At 30.0% G+C, this 22,367-nt stretch overlaps 1 protein-coding gene across 5 annotated transcripts in view; it reads right to left on the reverse strand.

Annotated features, from left to right (window-relative positions):
• Positions 1 to 22,367, reverse strand: part of LOC119601490 (mucin-5AC) — a 59,647-nt gene that overhangs the window by 31,993 nt on the left and 5,287 nt on the right. Inside the window, exon 2 of one of the 5 annotated variants that reach the window (XM_037952443.1) lies at positions 17,586 to 17,878. In XM_037952443.1, coding sequence (XP_037808371.1) covers positions 17,586 to 17,787 — 202 coding nt within the window. In that variant the 5' untranslated portion in view covers positions 17,788 to 17,878. Of the gene's footprint in view, positions 1 to 2,435; positions 2,818 to 17,585; positions 17,884 to 22,367 lie in introns of those variants that run through there. The other 4 variants (XM_037952447.1, XM_037952445.1, XM_037952448.1 and 1 more) reach the window with 4 other exon arrangements.

The raw sequence follows: 22,367 nt of genomic DNA on the forward strand, positions 1-22,367 counted from the left end.
TTTATTTTAAGGACTAACTCTATTGAAAATGATTAATATGGGTCCATTATTTCACCCAGACCCCATATAACCGAACTCTCTGAATAGGGCATTTGATTCAAAACTATGTTAAATTTACTAGTACCTCAAAATAATTGGCACAACTAAGTTTATTATAAGCCTTAATGATCATGTCAAGTTTTGTAAGTGCTTAATTTGATACTATCCGCCATACAAATCACTTATCACATAAATCCATCCATATGATTTTATGAGGATCAGTTCATATAAAACCTTTTCCAGAAAATTATCTATTCTGGAAAAGATATTACCATATAAAATTGTTTCTAGCTATTATACTTATATTCCCAGATTTACGAATTTCATATGGAAGGAGCCACGCCCACTATTTCTAATCGACTTATTCTTAAAACAAATGTTCATATTGATTCTAAAGCAACTTGTACTACAGTTGATGTCTCCCACCTATTGTGGTTCACATGGAAGTCAAAGTTGTTCTTGCAAAATTTGGGTATTCCATCTCCAATAGATTCTCACATATACGAACTTTTGTACTTAATTCATATGGGGGTATCACGCTCCCCCTATTGCTAATCCGCCAATTTATTACTCTAATGTTTACATGTATGACCAAATTGTTCTAGCTCTAATAGTTTCCCAGATATACGAATTGTTGTACTCTATTCATATAGGGGAGTGTGTCACGCTACCTATTTCAAATCCGCCAATTTATTACATTAATGCTCACATGGATGTCAAAGTTGTTCTTGCAAATAACTGTAATAGGTCCTCAGATATACGAATTTTTGTACTTAATTCATATGGGGCGTGTCACGCCCCCTTTTGCTAATCCGTCAATTTATTGCACTAATGTTTACACAGCTGTCAAAATTGTTCTTGCAAAATTTGAGGGTTCTAACTGTAATAGTTTCGCAAATATACGAATTTTTGTACTTAATTCATATGGGGGTGTCACGCCCCCTATTGAAAGTCCGCCAATTTTTCCTAAAATATTCATATTATTACTAAAGTGGCATTCACAAAATTTGAGGACTCAAACTTATTTATTTTCTCAGAAATACTAATTCCATATTTTCTATATATGAAATGCTCCGCTCACAGTTGTTCATATGGACGTCAAAGTTGTCCATACAAAATTTGAGGACTCTAGCTGTAGCAGTTTCTAAAATAAACTACTCTTAACACTTAATGTGTATGTGGGCGTGACACTTTGCCTACTTGAATTATCAAAATAAGAAGTAGCCTATAGTTCCTTCCCGACATATACAAAGACACTGTGAGGTCCAGCCATTTAAGAGTCTATAGACTTCAAACAAACAAAGCCACAAATCCACACTTACCATGTATGTGGGCGTGGCACTTTGCCTACTTGAATTATCAAAATAAGAAGTAGCTTATAGTTCCTTCCCGACATATACAAAGACTCTGTGAGGTTCAGCCGTTTAAGAGTCTATAGACTTCAAACAAACAAAGCCACAAATCCACAAACAAATAAACACATATTAATTTTTATAGATATAGATAAATCATATTTTATACTCATAACTGGTATAAGTATACATAATTTAGTAAAAAATTTTGAATTAATATTTAATATAAAGACATCCTTAATATTACAAATGCAGAATCTGGAAGTAAGCTCTGATTTACACTCGGCAATTTTGCGCAAGTTTTAGAACTTTGTATGAGAGAAAGAGAGGGAGAGAGAGAGAAGAATGAGGAAAGATATTTTTATATTTTTCTCTCTCTCTCTCACACAAAATCAAAAACTTGCACTAACGCTAAAGATGTACTCTAAACTTAAATAAAATAAGAAATGAAATATGCAGAATGAAACTAAGATGAGATGTTTTCACAAAACTAAATACAACCAAGCAAAAACTAGGTAATGGCTTACATTTGTAATTATTTACCTAACAACATACTTTTCAATGACTACTACATATCATATCATATATATCGCCTGGATTACATAGAAGTAGTCTAATAAGGTCTTACTAATAATGTGTTATATAATTACTTTCTAATTCATTAGTCACCTTGCAAGTGAAGATATAGAAGCTGTATGCGTTTTTTCATTTCAATGACTAGTTTTTCTAATAACTTGTAATCGTGGTAAGTACTTGCCTACAATGACATCACCGTGTTAAAATAATGACTTAAGATGCTATTGTGTAAGTAAATTTTAGCATTTTAACCGCTTACATGGTAGTGAAAGTTTTTACTGGGAAGATTTAAACATTAACCAATTTTAAGAAAATAATTTCGAAATTTGTATTTATACTAAATGATCTGATATTACAATTAAAAAAATAATTGTTTCTATTCAGTGATGGTACGTACATATTTGGATTTTTATTTGGTTATCCCATAAATAATTTTTATATTTGTATATTTAAAACATAAAAACTTACTCAGAATCGTAAAATGAACTCATAGGGAAGTTAGATTCATTTAAGTTTGCTTAAAATCGTTTTCTTATATATATATAATTTTTTTCGTTAAATTTCCCCACAAGGGAAGAAAGTCGTAAAAAGTACACCACACGAGTTTGTATATACTAACTAAATTCATAAATATATTGTTGAAAATAAAAATGAAATAAAAACAATTTATTATTTTTATTTATATTTTCTCTAAGAATAATTAACACAGCACACACAAACAATTCTATGATAATTTTTATTTTTTTTCTATTTCTATTCAAATTTTTTCGTTTCGTTTAAATCAAAAAATTTTCTAACACAACACGCACGCGACTAAGACACTACTGCACGCTGACCAAAAAAACTCTTTAGTTTGGATGCGTTTTTTTGGGGAGATACAAATTCTAAAAAAATTTTTCTTTTTTTCTAAACAAATTTTGTTTCTTTTTTCTTAATTTTATATGTAAATATATTTTTTATTTTTTAACAAATCTTAGCCAACACTACTAGAGACGCAGACGTTACGCATCTAAAAAAAATAAAATTCGTGCTGGCAGTATTTCTTGGATGTAGTAAAAAAATATTCTTGTTGCTGTTGACCAAACTATACAAGCAAACAAGATGTGAGCCGGAAAATTCTAGACGGTATATGGCGACTGTTGAGTTACTTAATTTTATTGAGATTATAAAAGAATGTTTAATTTGTAATTTGAAAGTAAACAAAAACAATAACTTGTGAAAACAATAGAAGTTTTTCTTAGATTTAATTGCAGTTTCTAAAAATAAGTACATATATATAAAACAATACAAGTTAACTATGGACCGATCCACATAAAACTTAGTACTAGTATTTCTTAACCAGTAATGAGCCTTAAAATAATTTTCTGAAGGGGACCTTATATGGGGGGTAGGCTCAATCATATTTCATCACTATACTCGTATTTCTAAGTCAGTAATGAGCCTTAAAGGGGACCTTATATGGGGGGTAGGCTCAATCATATGCCGATTCCCATAAAATTCAGTAAAGAGATTTTGGCTCACAAGAAATTTACTTATGTCGAATTTAATCATTATACTCGTACTTTAAAGCCTGTAATGAGCGTTAAAGTCATTTTCAGAAGGGGACCTTATATGGGAGGTAGGGTCAATTATGGACCGATCCCTATGAAATTTGGTAAAGTGATTTCAGCTCGTATTTATAAGTCAGTAATGAGCGTTAAAGCAATTTTCTGAAAGGGGACTTATATGGGGAGTAGGGTCAATATGAACTGATCCACATAAAATTTGGTAGAGATATTTTTTTTAGCAAGAAACTAACTTGTGTAGAATTTCGTCGCTATACTCGTATTTTTATGCCAGTAATGAGCGTTAAAGTCATTTTCTGAAGGGGATTTTATATGATGGGTAGGGTTAATTATGGACCGATTGTCATTTCACAGGAATATGTTTGATCATATGAAACTTATTTATGTCAAATTTCATTGCTATACTTGTACTTTTAAAACAGATATGCCCGTTAAAGCTGTTTTCGGGCTATCCGAAAACGTGAACTGATATTGCTCATTTTCAATACCAAACAGTCTTGCCCATAAAGAATATTTTTGAAAATGTTCAATCCTCTAGCTCGTTCCGTTCGGACTCTATCGTGCTTTCAACAGGCAGACAGATGGACGGACGGACGGACGTACAGACATGGCTAGATCGTCTTAGAATTTAATAAGGACCCAGAATGTGTGGGTCTATGATAAATATTTCGATGATGGGTATAAGAACTCTTCACGATTGTTCATAATTTCATAATTAGAAAAACCACTTCCATTTTTCAAGTCGGCAATATTTGTATGTACATTAGAGATGCTCAAAAATATCGTCCAATTATTTACCCAATTTAACACTTTTTAAACGGTATTCGGCCCGATATTGCTAGTCCACTTATTCTTCAACCAAATGTTCATATTGTAACATGTATAAATTTTGTGGACTCCTACCTGCTGTAGTTTCCCAAATATACAAACGTTAGTGATTTTCATATGGGAAGCCCGCCAATTATTTCCAAATATTCATATGGATTTCATTGTTGACTGCGCTAAATTAGATGATCCCATACGAGTTTTTGTATTTAATTCATATGGGCGGTGTCATGCCCTATATTGGTTATCTATCAATTTATTGTCCTAATGTTAAAGTTGTTCATGAAAAATGTATGATTCTTGCTCTAATAGTTTCTCTGATATATGTTTTTTTTTTTTTTTGTAGTTAGTATGTAAGATGCCACTCCCACTATTTCTGGTCCGTCTATGTTGTTCAAAATTGTTTAAATGCATTTCATGAATGCCAATGTTGTTGGTGTAAAATTTGAGGAATCTATCTCCAATATTTTTCCAGTTATACGAATGTTTGTAGTAAATTCATATTGGAGATGACACGGCCGCTGTTGTTAACCCGGCCATTTTTATCTCAAATTGTTCATATGGATTTCAATGTTGTCCGCGTTCTAGATCTAATGATTCCCATATTTATGATATTTAATATTTAATTCATATGGGAGGTGCCACTTCATGCGGAAGCTTCCACGCCCATTTATGTCAAAAATATTTATATTGATCCTAAGGATATTCGTAAAAAATGTGAGCAGTTTAACTGTTCTGGAGTTCCAGTTATTTACTTGATATGGGAGGTGCCATGCCCACTTTTGCTAAATCACCTATTTTTATCAAAAATATTTATATTGAAACTTAAGATACTTGTACAAAAATTGATCCAGATATGCAGATTTTAATATTTTATTTGTATGGAAAAAAATATTCATATTGAACCTAAAGATAAAGTCTAACTGTTCTGGTGTTCTAGAGATGCAGATTTTAGTATTTACTTTATATGGGAAGTGCCACACCCATTGTAGCTAGTTCGCCAATTTTTGTCTTAAAATATTTATATTAAAACTAGTGTTACTTGTACAAAATTAAAGGATTCTTGCGGTTATAGTTTTCCAATATACCCATTTTGTTATTAGTTACATGTGGTCGTGACACTACGCCCACTTTAAACTTCAAAATTAAAAGCACCTTCCAGATATACAGGCAGACACTGTGAAAATTTCATGGAAATCGGTTTAGCTGTTTAATCGTCTATAAACCCCAATGGCGGATTTGATGTAACATATGTAAACAGATCAGTTAAATAGTAAAATAGCAAAAAACTAATTTTCAGCAAAAAGTCTTCTCACCTTTATTCGCCTTCTACTATGGATATAAATAAATCATTTTCAAAAAGAAGTTTTCACGTCCTTATTCGCCTCCATGCTTCAACTATGGATATAAAAGTCAAATATGAAATTTCGGATGATAACACCAATTATATATTGAAACCAGAAAAACTTTCCCTTTTATAAGTAGTAAAAGTAATACCGCACAGTGGTGCAGATAGAAATTTTTTTGGAAGCGCCTAGTCTGATCAGGATAAAATTTGATCCTACTTTGAGCCCCCATAGCGCCGCGCCTTGGCTACTCTCTTGTCAAATTTTACCCCGATCAGACTAGCCGTTTAGAAATGCCAGATTTCTGCCCCACTGTTTACCCTATTATGAGTATTGTGAGCCCTTTTAATAAAATCAAATCGTTAAATAATATTGGGTGTGCTTAAAAGGAATCAATGGGACTAAAACGCCCTAAACAGAATTCATATTTTCATCTAACCATAACTAACGAAGTAGAAATTATTCATTACGATAGCCGAAGTACAAGTAATAGCAACTAAAGACTCGGTTAATCAGCGAAATCAACGCTATTGATAAGTTTCAGGAAAATATTTTTACTGGGGCTATGGGCTTAATTAACTCAAGTATACTAAAGTTTTGTAGTATATATTCTTTTTCACAGGTTTACAAAATGTTCGAAAAAATTAATATACCTATAAATATGGTAGATCACAAAAAACTAACAAACACCGTTTATAATTTGCTCTAAAAATTAAAGTCAACAATAAGAATTTGTTTAGACACAAAAGAGCAAAAAACAAAGAGTGAATGCCCAACTCAGTTTAGACACATAAATATTTAAATATATTTTGCTTCATTAAACTGTAGCATGTAGCGTTTTGTATACGTAATTTCTGCGGCCAATAAGTGGTATGATAAACATTAGTGGAACATTAATAAGATTTAAGATACATATCTTAAATATTCTTTAGTAGGTCTGAAAAGTATATACAAATGTGGTTATCCTTAAATATTCTTATTAATGAAGTATTGTTAAAAATTAATATTAAATTCTTAGAAACTGTAAGCATTAGCATACTCACATATAACTTATCTAAATTTCAAGTTTAGATAAGTTTTAAGTTTTAAAATTGCCAAAAACATAAAATTTTCAAGTTGCAATAAAATCTTTTTTTAAACAAAACCCATAAATAATTTCTGTCAGTGTACTTTCCTCATACCCTTATCATCTGTTTTAAATGGCTCATCAATTTTGTATTAAAGGCACTTCAAACAAACTAAATATAAACGTAAATACATATATTTGTATAATTATACATACATATGTATATTTTTATGTGAAAAGCTTTATGAATGACTCTGCCATGGAGGTGTCAGACAGTCAGTCCATAACAAATAAAAAATCTTGTTTCATTTTTAACAAATCACTCTCATAATGTTGACGTGTAGCATTTCAGTTTTTAAAGTCTGTGACCGCAAAATTTTTTTTTGATATGATTTCTTTTTTGTGTTTTTCTTCATATTATTTACGCATTTTTTTCCAGAATTTCTATCATGAAAAAAAAAAAACTTTAATTATATTTAGTGGGTGGATGAGTAAAACAAATTAGACAAATTAATGTTTTTCAAAAATGTGATAATGATAGAAAAAACAAATAAATATAAATAAGAAATGCATTTTTTATGATGCTATGTAATAGAGAACTGGTGCCGCAAATCTACAAAAATGTTAAATACTCATAAACAGCTCGAAATTACATGCTTTCAAAATAATATTGATCTTTTTTTGTGTGACGAAAATACAAAATATATGTATTTATGAAAAGCTAAACAAATTTAGTTTTGCAAGATTTTTTTTTTGATTTTAGTAAAAAAACAAAAAACATTCTGCTATATATTGTATGCTTACTAGTGTTTATAAACCGGTTAACCGGATAACCGAAAAACCGGTTTTTATTGCATATTTCGGTTTTTCGCAAACCGGTTTATTTAAAACATTGGTTTTCGGTTAACCGGGTTATCCGGGTTTTAAGTCTCGGTTAACCGGTTCCAAAAAAAATCAAATTTTTGGTACAAAATTGTATGTTTTCTCTGATTTTTTATTGTGGTTTTTAAAAATTTTGGATAGATAATTCTAAACATTATTTTCCGTTTGTGCATATGAAAACAGACCTAAGATTGTTAAACAAATGTTATGTATATAAAATGGAGATTTACAATTTCAGATAATCAGGAAATTAATAAAAAGTTGGCATTTAAACCAATAAAAAATTAACTATTTAAACAAATTCCAACCATTATATGAAGAAATTTGTTATTTATTATCGTCTACTTCCGTTCCCGATAAATCGTCGCGAGCCTTGATAGTTCTGGACATAATTTTTGCTATTGATATAGATGGATTATATATTCAAAGGTCAATTTATCCCTCCTATGGCAACTTCCATATACCTAACGAATCAATAATATCTTCAGATCTATATAAGTTTGTTTTTTTATGATATATTAATGTACATATCTATACTAAAAAGTGCAAATATCTTATTAAGTAATTCATAATAATGACTTTTTCAACTAAATATTATAATATTTTAAAGATTTCCAAACATTTCGGTTAACCGACAAACCGGTTTTCTAGAAATGGTCAATTTTTGGTTAACCGAAAAACCGGTTTTTCCAAAAGTCGGTTTTTTATAAACACTAATGCTTACCAATAAAAACTGTTGTCGTGCTTACAACAAAATGCATTTTTCTCTCGGATCAACTAACTACTAATAGTGAAATTATGTTGTATTTTAATTTTTCAATAACATCCGTTGTCAAAGTATATACATACGTACTTACTATGTAATGTTGACGACGCAACGTTGTCAACATTGCAACAATTCGTTGTCGAAATATAAATTTTATACACATCCCTTTTTCTAATGTTAACAAATATGGTAAGCTCACTATTGGCATCGGATTGTTTGTCAATAGTGAATTTACCACGTTTGTTAACATTTAGACAACGGATGTGTATAAAATTTAGATTTCGACAGTGAATTGTTGCAATGTTGTCAACATTACATGGTGTTGTCGTACGTATGTATATACTTTAACAACGGATGTTATTGAAAAATTAGGAACAGTTTGGTGTCAAGTAGCTACCAGGCGTGTATATTTTTTTTCCCCTCTGTGAAGGTATTAACTATTAATTTTTGCACTACTTTATAGCAAGAACCTAATGTATACTAAATTGTCTATCTAAAAGGTTAGAAAAGCTTAAAATTGGTTAACAAAAAATTTGGAGTTATTAAAATATGTCACAGAATTTTGAGATTCTGAAACAATTGACAAACAAATATATTGTTTATCAGTGTTGCCAGGAGCTTCATGAAAAAAGGTCAAATCGTGCTTTAAAAAAGGCCAGAAAAGGCTAAAACGTTTGAAAAATAAGTCTAGTAAAAGGCTAACATTTAAATACTTTAAAAGATATACTAAAATGAAGAATTATAATCCGTCATTCCGACCATATGATACCCTAAATCAATGAGTTCGAAAGGTCTAGAATGGCACTAGATCCAAAATTACCGATTTCAACAGAATTTGTTAAAATTTTTAAATTTGTATTTAATTCTGTAAAAAAACTGCTTATCTACCAAATTTATTCTTGTTGTCTTCAAAATTACGATTCATCTTCAAGATCAAAATCGTAAAAAAGTTTAAAAAATTTAATTTATTATGTGTTAAAACAAAATATTTCAAATGCTTCTCCAAATTATGCGTATACTTAATACTTGTAATATCTATAAATGATTAACACGTATACGTTATACGTTATATACAGGTTTCGTCAATAAAAACAAAGCAATTTTACAAAGCAAAACTTTTCACTTAAAATGAAAAAATGATGACGACGTTTTGTGATTCTATATGATCTTTATGACAAGAGATTAAATCGAAATTCAGAATGGTTTGCAAGATTTGAGCCTGAGAAAATGATTTTTTTTTTTTTTTGCAAATATGACTCCGAGGTCCCTAATCTTTTGGGTGCCAATAAAAAAGTGCATGACTTTGGGCAAAACTGCGAGACACGGGCTCTAGCTATTGCAGTTTCTGAAATATGCAACATTTAATTTGGATATGGGCTTGGCACCTCACCCACTTAAAATTTTGAAATAAAAAGTAGTATATAGTTCCTTCTAGACATACAGGAAGACACTGTGAAAATTTCAAGAAAAACGGTCCAGCAGATAAGGCGTCCATAGACTTCAAACAAACAAACCCGCAAAGAAATAAACACACATTCACTTTTATACCCTACACCACTATAGTGGGGAGGGTATTATGCGTTTGTGCTGATGTTTGTAACACCAAAAAATATTGGTCCTACATCCACATTAAAGTATACCAAACGGCTCAGAATCACTTCCTGAGTCGAATGAAATTTGGAACAAACGCTTAATTTGATCATAAAGTTCGGCCCAAGTTTTTTCCATTATTTCACCATGCCCCAATACAACCAGATCATTACGAAAATTGGAGAAATACACTAAGATATTTATGGAGTTATTGCGAAATAATGGACCAATTTTCAATAGTCTTCGTCCCTGGATAAAAAGAAGAGTATGTTCAAAATTTCATAAAATTATCTAGAAAATTGCTACCGGTAGCGTGGGCACAAAGTTGACATGTGCACACAGACATACAAACGAACATAGCTAAGTCTATTCTGAAAGTAATTCTGAGTCGATTGGTATACTTTAAGGTGGGTGTATGACCAATGTTTTTGGGTGTTATAGACATTAGCTTAAACGCATAATAACTTTCCCACTATAGTGATGTAAGTCAAAATCACTTTCTGAGTCGATTAAGCAGGTCATATGGTCGGCCACGCCCGACTATACATTTTTTCTTTTTATGTTATATATATTAACCGATGTTACTAAAATTTTCCGACATAATAACAACTGTCTAAATTATTACGACCCATAACATCTTAAATTTAACAGTACAACCTAATACATTTCCTAAGTTGCAAAATTAATTGGTATTTATTTAATTTTTTATTTGTTTTTTCTTAATAAATACAAATTAAATTCAATTTTAAAAAGATTTTAATGTAGTACAATAAATACGCACGTAACAATGTGTTGTTAAATTTTTGTATTCTAGAAATAAGAAAATAATTTCTTCATGTACATATCTCTAGTTTATTGCTTTGTTGTCCAAAACAAAATTGTTTTTTTATGCTTCTAATAATAATGTTTTATATTTCTGGGTGTTGTTGCTCCAACAAACAAAAAAATAAGCAGCAAAAAAATTGTTTATTAGTGCTTATTATTTTTTAGCCATGTTTTGTGGTTAGAAAAAAATATATATATTTATAACAAACATGTTTTTAATTAATTAAAATGTCATAAAGCAAAAACGTGTTGAAAAAATTGTTTTTTTTGGTCCCAAATAACAAAAGCTACAAAATAGTCAAGACATAAACCCACAAAATAATTTAAAAACCTTTGTTGTTTTGGCTGAAAATGTTTATTTTTTATTAGCAAATAAACTTTTAAATTGAACATATTGCTGCCACAATTGAAATTGTTTAAAATTTAATTACAATTTTTTTCATAACATTTTCAATTGCTCTTATAATGTTTTGTCTATTAGCCAGTATGTAGAGGTTTTTTTTATTTATCTTTAATCATATCTGCAATTATGTTAATTTATAATTTTATGAATGTGGTTTTGTGCAAATGAATATTTATACATTTTAATTTAAACATTTATAGAATGACTGGTCAAGATAAATTATTATTGAGGGAAATTGTTAATAATAAACTGTATAAATATGAAAACAAAGCTTAATTGAGACCAAAATGGTTAATTAATAATACATGTTTGTTGAGATTTAATTGTAAAACTAATGAAATGACAACATCAATTCAATAAAATAGTAGTAATTTATATGGTAATCAGTATTGATTTGTATTGTAGTTTTGAAGAAAGTACTAAATAATATGTTTAATAAGTGCTATAATGAATTGATTTGCTCGAGTGATTAATGTTTTCATTGAATAGATTTATATTGAATTTTATTTAAAAATTTATGAACAAAGCTTAGGTCTATAACTTTTCATATCGCACACCACTTTAGTGGGTAGGGTATTATGCGTTTGTGCTAATGTTTGTAACACCCAAAAATATTAATCTTTTATCCACCTTAAGGTATACGATTTGGCTTAGTATCACTTTCTAAATGGATTAAGCTATGTCCTTTCATCTGTCAGTCTGTCTGTGAGTGTGTGTCTGCCTATCCGTCTGTGTGTGCATGTAAAGCTTGAGAAATTTGGCACATACTCTTCCCTTGACTCAAGAATGAAGAATACTGTAAATGCCAGAAATTGTTCCATAATTTGACCTAGCCCCTATACAAGACAAAGTCCTGATAAGATAGTTGATAATTCTGTTAAATGGAAATAGTAGAGGTCTGAAATTTTCCATTAATGCATTAATTGATCCTACACAGAGGGAAAAGGAAATATACACGCCTGGAACGAAATTGACATCAAAGAGTTTATAATATTTCAATAACATCCGTTGTCAAAGTATATATGTACGTACGACAACACTATGTACGGATTGTTTGTCAATAGTAAGCTTACCACGTTTGTAAACATTTAGACAACGGATGTGTATAAAATTTAGATTTCGACAACGAATTGTTGCAATGTTGTCAACATTACATAGTGTTGTCATACGTATGTATATGCTTTGACAACGGGTGGTATTGAAAAATGTATAAGCAGTTTGGTGTCAATTTAGTAACAGGCTTGTATATTTCTTTTTCCACCTTAAGGTTTACCAATTGGCTCAGTATCACTTTCTAAATAGATTAAGATATGTCCTTCCGTCCGTCTGTCTGTCTGTGTGTTTTTGTCTGTGTGTACATGTAAAACTTGAGAAATTTGGCACATACTCTTCTCTTGAGTCAAGAATGAAGTCTACTGGAAATGGCAGAAATTGATCTATTATTTGACCTAGCTCCTACACAATGGTAGCTTCGGATAGGACTTTGTAGCATATAATTATGTTAAATGGAAATGAAAATTTCCATAAATGTTTTCCATTAATGCAAGTTATTTTGCTGACATTTGTAACACCCAAAAATATTGATCCTAAATCAAGCTTAAGGTTTACCAATCGGTTCAGTATCACTTTCTAAATAGATTAAGCTATGTCCTTCCGTCCGTCCGTCTGTCTGTCTGTGTGTTTCTGTCTGTCCATCTGTGTGTACATGTAAAACTTGAGAAATTTGGCACATACTTCAAGAATGAAGCCTACTGGAAATGACAGAAATTGGTCCATTATTTGACCTAACCCCTATAAAATGGTACCCTTTGGATAGGACTTCGTAGTAGATAATTATGTTAAATAGAAATGGTAGAGGGCTGAAATTTTCCATATATGAATTCCATTAATGCAAGTTATTTTGAAAATGGGCAAGATCAGTCCACTATTTCGCCTGTCCCCCATACATGTAACCCCCAGATTATATTTTAATCAGTCATATAGTTTAAACTACCCCCATATTATATACCTTCATAAAATTACTTTAAAGCTCATAGCTGGCTTATTCCGACATTATCGAATCATTCCAAAAGCAATTTTTGCTGGAATAGAATCTTCATTGACATTTTGAAAGTCTTTTTGATGATTTGCAAGCGAAATTAGTTTAATTGTCCAGTCCAATAAATGCAACAATCGAAAAAAATCGATTTGAATGAAATTTGCACCAAGATTGGTACGATTGGATAGTAGGCCAGACACAAATTTTCAGCTATATCGGTCAAGAACTGCCGGAGTTAGATCAAATGAAAGCTTAGACCATTTTTTGGAAACATTGAACAATTTTTACTAGGACCAAAAAAATCCTGTATGACCAAAATATCCAACTTTGTCCCCCTCTAACTCCGTCAGTTCTTGACCCATACAGCTGAAAATGTGTGTCTGTCCTGCTATCCAATAGTACTAACACAATTCATTTCTCATTATTTTTTTCTTAAATTCAAATTAAATATCATTATACATTAAATACTATTTGTATCCTTTCTGTCTCAATACAACAATTAATGTTTAAAATCGATTGCATTGTTTATTGGCAAAACATGATATTTGTTTAATTAATCAGATGTGTTAAATAAATATTTATTTTACTGTTATTTTACGTAAACTTAAATTATATGTACATATACAATATGTATATATATCTACAAATAGTTGTTATACATACATACATACATACATACATACATATATGTATACACTATTTGCAATACAAATAGACAATAAATAGAATTAATCGTTTCTGTAGTTGTTATTTTTAACTGACAAATATTAGCTAACTAACAATTTATTTTCAACAAGTATTTGATTTGTTTAAACAACAATTACAATTAAATTAAATATGTTGTCAAAAAATCGAATGCATTTGAATAACATTTGGCACAACATGAAAAGGAAAACATTTTCGTAACCGCAAGATAATCAAATTCGATTTTATAATGATTTATGGTTAAACGATTGATAGAGATAGGTTGACCAAATTGAATTTAGGCTAGATTTAAATAATTTTTGTGTATTTTGCATTTTAAATGTAATTTTTGGTAAAAAAAATTAATTACTGTAATTAAGAGATAGAAGTAAAAGAACAGAGATAGAGATAGAAGTAAAAGAACATTTTTATCAACACTAAACTAATGTTCACACTTATAAAATTTTTGTTAACAATTTATATATTATAGACGTTTACACCAGTCATGAGTATATGTATTTAAAACGGTTTTTGGTACAATGTTTATTATGAACTTATTTATAATTTAGAAATTTCATATCTCACAAAATTGAATAGAATGGATTTTGAAAAAAGCTTAGTTTAAAGCTTAAAATTGGTTGATATCAAACTCATTTTTGTGATATTTCATAGCGATGCTAATATTCACATGTTAATTATGTAGGTGAAAGCCACTTTCAGAAGGGGCCTTTGTATGGATGCTATGATCATTTATGGACCGACTGTTATGGATAGTACACACATAATATGTCGGGCAGCCCATTTTCGTAAAGATACATAAGTATTTAACATAATTAAACATATCCCTCTTGAAGCATTTAACACGATTTCGCTTTAAGATAATTTTTTTCTACCCACCATCAAAAAAGAAGGCGGTATATTGATTTTGTCATTTCGTTAGTAGCACATCGAAATATTAGTCATTGACCCACAAAAGTATACATATTCTGGGTCCGTCCGTCTGGCTGTCTGTCTGTTGAAAGCACGATAAAGTCCAAACGGAATGAGCATAAATTCTCTATATTCTCTATAGATAAGGTTTGTTTGGTATTGAAATTGGGCAATATCGGTCCACGTTTTCGGATACCCCCATACAAGTGGACCCCCGAAAAACAGCTGTTTTAAAAGTACGAGTATAACGATTAAATTCGACATAAATAAGTTCCATATAAGACAAAATCTTCCTACCAAATTTTTTGAGGATCGACCTATAATTGACCCTACCTCCCATATAAGGTCCCCTTCAGAAAATGATTATAACGGTCATTACTGGCTTAAAAATAAGAACTTAGAGATGAAATAACACATAACTTTCATGCGAGTCAAAATCTCTCTACCAAATTTTATATACATAGATCGGTCAATAATTGGCCCTACCCTCCTTATAAGGTCCCCTCCAGAAAATTACTTTAATCCTCATTACTGGCTTAAAAATACAAGTATAACAATGAAATCTGACATAAGTAAGTCTCTTACGAGCCAAAACATCTCTACCAAATTTTATGCTGATCGGTCCATAAGTGACCCTACCCCCCATATAAGGTCCTCTTCAGAAAATGACGTTAACTCTAATTACTGTCTTAAAAATACGTGTATAGCGATGAAATTCAAAACACATAAGATCAATGCGAGCCAAAATCTCTCTATCAAATTTTATGTCGATCGGTCTATAATTGACCCTAACCCCCATATAAGGCCGCCATCAAAAAAACGACTTTAACGCTCATTACTGGCTTATGAAATATTATGAAATTTGACATAAGTAAGTCTCTTACGAGCAAGATCTCTATACAAAATTGTATGTGGATCGGTCCGTAATTGACTTCACCCCTCATATAAGGTTCCGTTCAGATAATTATTTTAACATAAGTAAGTTACAAGTTAAAGTAAGTAAGACATAAGTAAGTTTCTTAAGATCCAAACCTAAGAAACTTATATAGGAAGGTAAATCTTCCTACTGAATTTCATGCGGAAAATATCGGGAAGTGATTTCGATGTAAAAATGTTTTATATAAACCAAAATCGGTCTAAAAAATTTTATGAAAAATATTATGAAAAACGGTCAAATTTCTCTTCAGTAAACTTGATGAGTAATATCACCCCGATTCCTTTTACGGCATACGGTTTGATGGTGGGTATATGAGATTGGGTACAGCCGAATATAACACTCTCACTTGTTATTGCACGGGTTAATCAAGGAGTACGATCCCTTCAAGAGATTGCTTTAACGCTCATTAATGGCTTACTGACAAAAACCAACTTATATACATAGAAACCATATCTCTCCGCAATTTTTCGTAATAGGTCTCAAAAATTTCATAATTTTGAGTTGATTATGAGAAAAACTTTTGTTAAGTGTACAAAATGATTTTGGACTTTAGCGATATTGGTGTAAAAATTGTGTAAATTTTTAGCTAATACAGAAAAATATTTGAAAAATTCCTTGGCATTAGGTTTAGTTTATTTCAGAATATTATAGTTTATTTTTAAATTTATATGTCTTCTTAATGCACTAAACGTCATTTTGCGCACCAGGAATTCTCTAACAAAAATTTTAGTTATTTTTCTCGTGATAAGCTCAAAAATACGGAATTTTTGAGAGGTATTCCTAGTAAGAAATGGTGTGCATATTGCCTATAGGTTCACTGCTTTGATGGAGGGTTTTATATATTTTTTTGTCCATTTTTGACTCATTTTAAATTTCATATTTTCCCAGCAAAAATTTACATTGGAAAAGTAAGGGTTTAAAATGCTAAAATTTACTTACACAATAGTATTTTAAGTCATTATACTAACATTAATACGCTCGCTTATAAATAGCGAGTTAGGTAAGTGCTTATAACGATCGACTGCAAATAGTGAGTTAAGTAAGTAGTTTTGTTTCTGAGAAAAAAGTTGTAAAAAATATTTTTTTTTCGTTTGTGTTAAAAACAAAGTTCGAAAACAATATGTCAAGGCAGAAAAGTAAGTGCTTTCATAATATATTATTTGTAAGTTATTACTTAACTCAATCTAAGTATTGCAGACTGTATGTAGTAGTGATTGAAAAGTAAGTTGTTGGGTAATTATAAGTGATGTTTTTGTTGGCTTAGTAATCAGGTGTTTATCAGGACTAGGCAGGGTCCAGTCTCATGCAAAGAACGTATGAAAATTTAGATCTTAATAATTTGAGTGTAATAAAACAGCATTAAAATCTGTGGTACTTTTACATTTTTTATAAATTTTACTGGTGTAGAGTACCTTATCTATTTATAACAATGTACAATAATTTTAATTCATTTAAAATGGAAAAGTAGGCACATTATTTGTAGCAATAATAATTCATGTACTTGATTTTATTGCTAAATTTTTGATTTATTTTATGCGATAAATAAATAGATTTCTATAGATTTCTCGAAACAAATGTATTTTGTTTATTATTAACTCAAATATTTATACAAATTCGAATACTTGTTGATAATAAATTTTAGAAAACAAAAAGTAATTTATAATTTATGTGCTCGCAAAAAAAAAAAATAACAGTAAAATAAATATTTTTTTTTTAGTATTAATATTAAATAATATTAAATATTTTATAATGCAAACTTACTTGCTTTTGTTGTGACCGCTAATCCTCTAAGATGTTGTGCTTTACGATTTGATGATCTAAAATGGGTATTGGCGTTGCCGAATGATGAGGAGGCCTTTGATAAACGATGATTATTGTCACTTAATTCTCCATTGCTGTCTGTGCTCAAAAATGAATTATTGATTAAATTGTCATCAAATGTAAAACCATCCAACCAATACATGACATGGTATTTTTATATAGAATTTTTTATTTTTATTTTTTATTTTCTATATAATGCAATTATAAAAATTGTGTATATATATATTTTTTGCCTTAATTTAACAAAATATTTCACAGAAATGAAAACAATGTGTTTTGATTTAATTTTTTTTATTTATACACTTTTAATAAATACTTTTTTGCTTATTTTGTTGTAAAATGTGTTGATAACTTTGTAAAATATTTTAACTATTTTTTCATACAATCACTGTTAATTTTTTAGTGTTTTTGTTTCTCTGTTTTCACTGAAACACATCAATACAAATTTGTATAATTTAATGCCGCGCCGTTTATATTTTCAGTTAATTTACGTGTGTGTTTCGTGCACAATAATGTACTGAATTATGATGATTTTTTTATTTTCAACACGATAGACTCTTTTAGAAATTAAAAAGAAAAAAAATTAAAAATGGAAATACAATTTTCACAAATAAACCAAATAGTAAAAAAATACAAACAGAAAAAATTGCGAACGATTTCGATAATTCCTATCGATTGATTTGTTGTTTGTTATTTGTGTGTATCGTACAAGTATTACAGTAAAATACTAGAAAATAAAATGTTCAACAGAAATAAAAAAAAAGAAACAAGCAACAATTGTTCATGACGATGATATTGTTGTCTGCTGATTAGTATTGTTTATATTGTCTAGTTAGTATGTGCATTAGACGTGCTCTTAGGAATTTATTTTAGTTTTATGTGGATCGAGTTTTATTCGTTAGTATCTGATACAATTTAGTATAAGTGACTAATGCCAGTAACTTTTCCTTCGTAAGATTGTATTATTCTTAATATATAAATTTTATATAAAATAGTTCTTTTCAGCAAATAATTTTTTTCTAAGAACCACCCTAATGTTAATAGTACATTTAAAGATTATAGAAGATTCTTTCTGTTTTCATACTTGATTTTAGTACAAGTACCTAGGTATTTATGTATGTTTAAAGTGGGTAGTATGGAAATTAGCATAAATGTGAACATTTCATGTTGTTTTTTTTTTTTTATCTCCAAAATGTTTGCAGTGACCACTGCCTACATAATAATAAGTAATTATAGTCTTAAACGCACTAACATAAAATACCCTTAACAAATGATTTTCCAAATGCTTCATAACCGATATCTTAACTTCATTTCATTTAGACCTTTTTTTTGACCTCATAATTATGTTAATTGATCTATTATCTCAACAAAAGTTGGCAAAACTTGGTATAAGTCTTAATAGTTCTAGTCCCCCTAGACCCATACAAAGACCCCTTCAGAAAATGACTTGAATGTCTACAATTCACTTATAAACACTAGTAACACGATGAAATTTACTACAAATAAGTTTTATTAAAACATAAATCCCGACAATGAATTTTATAAGGATCGGCCAAAGTTTTGCCGTAGCCCCCATATAGCCGGACCTTCCGATTTGGGCCATAACTACGTCAAATATATTATCTTCCCACATCGGGCCACATTTGACCGTAGCCCCTATACAAAGTCCCCTTCAGAAAATGACTTGAAGGTCCACATGTCCATAATATCACGATGAAATTTGGCACAAATAGGTTTTATATAAACATAATTCACGACAATAAATACTATAAGAATCGGCTCAATTACTGCCCTAGCCCCCATATATCCGGACCTTTCGATTTGGGCCTTTTATCTCCTAACTACGTCTAATATACTACTATCTATCCAAAAATCGACACAATGTGCTGATCTTTGTAACACTCAACAAGTCGGTTCAGAATCACTTTCTGATTTGATTAAGCTATGTCCATCTTTGTGACCGTGTAACGCTACAGCTCGCAATTTTCAATATAATCTGTTAAAATTTGTCACATAATTTTCTCTGGATCCAATGACGAAGGCTGTTAAAATTATTGAAATCGGCCTTTTATTTCACCTAGTTAGCATTATTTGGAACCTATATCAGATTCAACATAAATGCTTTATTATTGAAAATTTAAATTTAATATTCGCAATTGGTGTAGGGTATCATATGGTCAGCCACGCATGACTACAGTTTTTTACTTGTTTTCTTAAAATTTCATCGCTGTACTTTTACTTTTAATTCAATCAAAAGTTTTAAAGTAATTTTCTGAAGGGAACCCTTAATGCGGTACGGCCAGTTACACACCGATCCTCATAGTACAGAGACAGATTTTGGTTCTTGCAAAACATGTTTATGTCGAATTTGATCGCTGTACTCGTTTTTAAAGTAATGAGCATTAAAGTCACTTTCTAAAGGGGAACTTAAATGGGGAGAAAGGACCAGTTATTGACCGATCCTCATCAAATTTGTTACGAAGATTTCAGTTTCTATAGAACTAGTTTTTGTCGAATTTTAATACTGTACTCTAATTTGTAAATAATTAATAAGCTTAAAGTCATATTCTGAAGGAGACCTTATATTAGGGTAGGGTCAATTATGAGGCGATCCTCACAAAATTTGATAGAGAGATTTTGATTCTTACATAAATTGTTTATACCGAATTTTATTGCTGTATTCGTGTTTTTAAGCCAGAAATGAGCTTTAAAGTCATATTCTGAAGGGGACCTTATATGGGCGGTAGGATCAATTATGGACCGAACCTCATAAAATTTGGTAGATAGAGCCAAATTTACAAAATTACTTACATATAATCAGTATTTATCAAACTTATTGTCCATTGAAAAGACAATACATGGATTCTTCGGATTCATATTTGATGTTTGGACTCAAAAATTGAACAGACAATAGACACGCCAATCATCTAGTACACACCTATCCCTCGATTTAACAAGACTCTTTATATTTATCTTTATATTGATTTTGTCATTCCATTTGTAACACATCGAAATATTGACCATAGACCCACAAAATTATATAGATTCTGCGTCCTTATTAAAATCGAATATCGCTCGTCTGTCCGTCCATCTGTATATATGTTGATAGCTCGCTAGGGTCCGAACATTCCATAATTGTCTTAAGCCCTCTTCTAAATATAAGGTATATACAATTCGGTATAGCCCAATATAACACTCTTATTTATTGAGATATGCTCATTTATTTTCTTTTCTCTACAAAATTTTACAGAAACAAATGCTTCACAATTTTAAATTAAACAGAAATAATTGGGTAAAGCAAAAATCTTTAGAAAGAAATAAATCAAGAACTATTTTCCAAGATATAGTGAATAAGTACAATATTTGTTTATATTAGTCTATATTTAAATGCATTCCGTAAATCCACCCTATATATGTATCTTTTTGTCATAATATTTTTGTGCAGAATTTGGTTTACAAATCTGGTCACAAGTATTAAAGAGAATTGAAGTATGACACTGTATGACATAAGTATTACATTATCCAGCTTTTTATTTTAATCGGTTCTACCTAGAGTAGGACCAATATTCTAGGATTAGTTCAGAATCACTTTATGGGTCTATTTAACGATATCCTTCTATTTGTTGAAATATACAATAATTTTTCTCTTGAAAATGTTTAATTAATTTAAAAAAAAATACACGCGCACTCCTACTGTTATACACACACACACATACATGTATAGATTTAAAAAGTAACAAAATATAAATACATATTTTATATTTGAACGGAATTGACCCCTGTCATTATTTAGATCGATATTTCCTACAGCCGTTTATAAACCTTCAAATATGCCAATATTTTATTTCTTTAATTTTTCATCAATTTGATTTCTTAATGAAGACATTCAATGGTGCATTTAAGGAAAAAGTAAACATTTATATACATGTTTAAAAAATGATTTCTTTTGTTTTATTTAATTGAAATGTATGTAGCTGTAGCAGCAGCTCTTTTTAAAGAAAGTCAGCAAGAACCGGCGTAAAAAATAACAATTTTGCTTTTCTTGTTCTGTTTGTGAATAATTAATCTATTATTGGGGGTGTTTAACCCTTATGGGGTAAAAATATACATATTTATTTAAATCTAATACGTCATTGTTAAATTTATTTCTTTCATGGGAAATCACAAAATCTTCGAGGTGTTTGTTTGTTTATTTATAATTCTATCTGTTGTTTTTTATTTAAACAAATTTGTTTTAACCCATTAATGCCCACAGTTACATATACGTAACGCAAATTAATTCGAATTTGGACTCGAAATGCACAGAAATGGAAAATGCAAAGTTACTTTTTTGTGATGGATAGGTTAACTTAACATATTCTTAACGATTATAAATCGAATTTGAGTAATTTTTGCCTATAGAATTGTATTTTTGGGTTATTTTGTGCCTATTTCGTAAACCTGCAAAAAGTCATAGGAAAAATGCAAAATCGAGGAATGAATTCTTAGAATGTTAATAACTTCTATGTAGTTAGTTTTTAAAAAAAGTTTCTGACGTAAACTTATAAAGAAGTAATTAATGTTTATTACCTAGTTGTTTGCAAACATATACCATGTCCTTGCGGAGACTTATAAAGAGGATAATAAAGATACAAGCAATATATTTTTAATGTAAATGTTTCTATTAAATCGTCCTTTCGTGGATATTTTAAATTTTTTAAGAATTACTGAAAAGGATATGCC

This window comes from Lucilia sericata, unplaced genomic scaffold, assembly GCF_015586225.1.
Source record: "Lucilia sericata isolate MDLA Ls3-8-SP2 unplaced genomic scaffold, ASM1558622v1 Contig000169F_arrow, whole genome shotgun sequence".
In the NCBI taxonomy this organism is placed as follows: Eukaryota; Metazoa; Arthropoda; class Insecta; order Diptera; family Calliphoridae; genus Lucilia; species Lucilia sericata.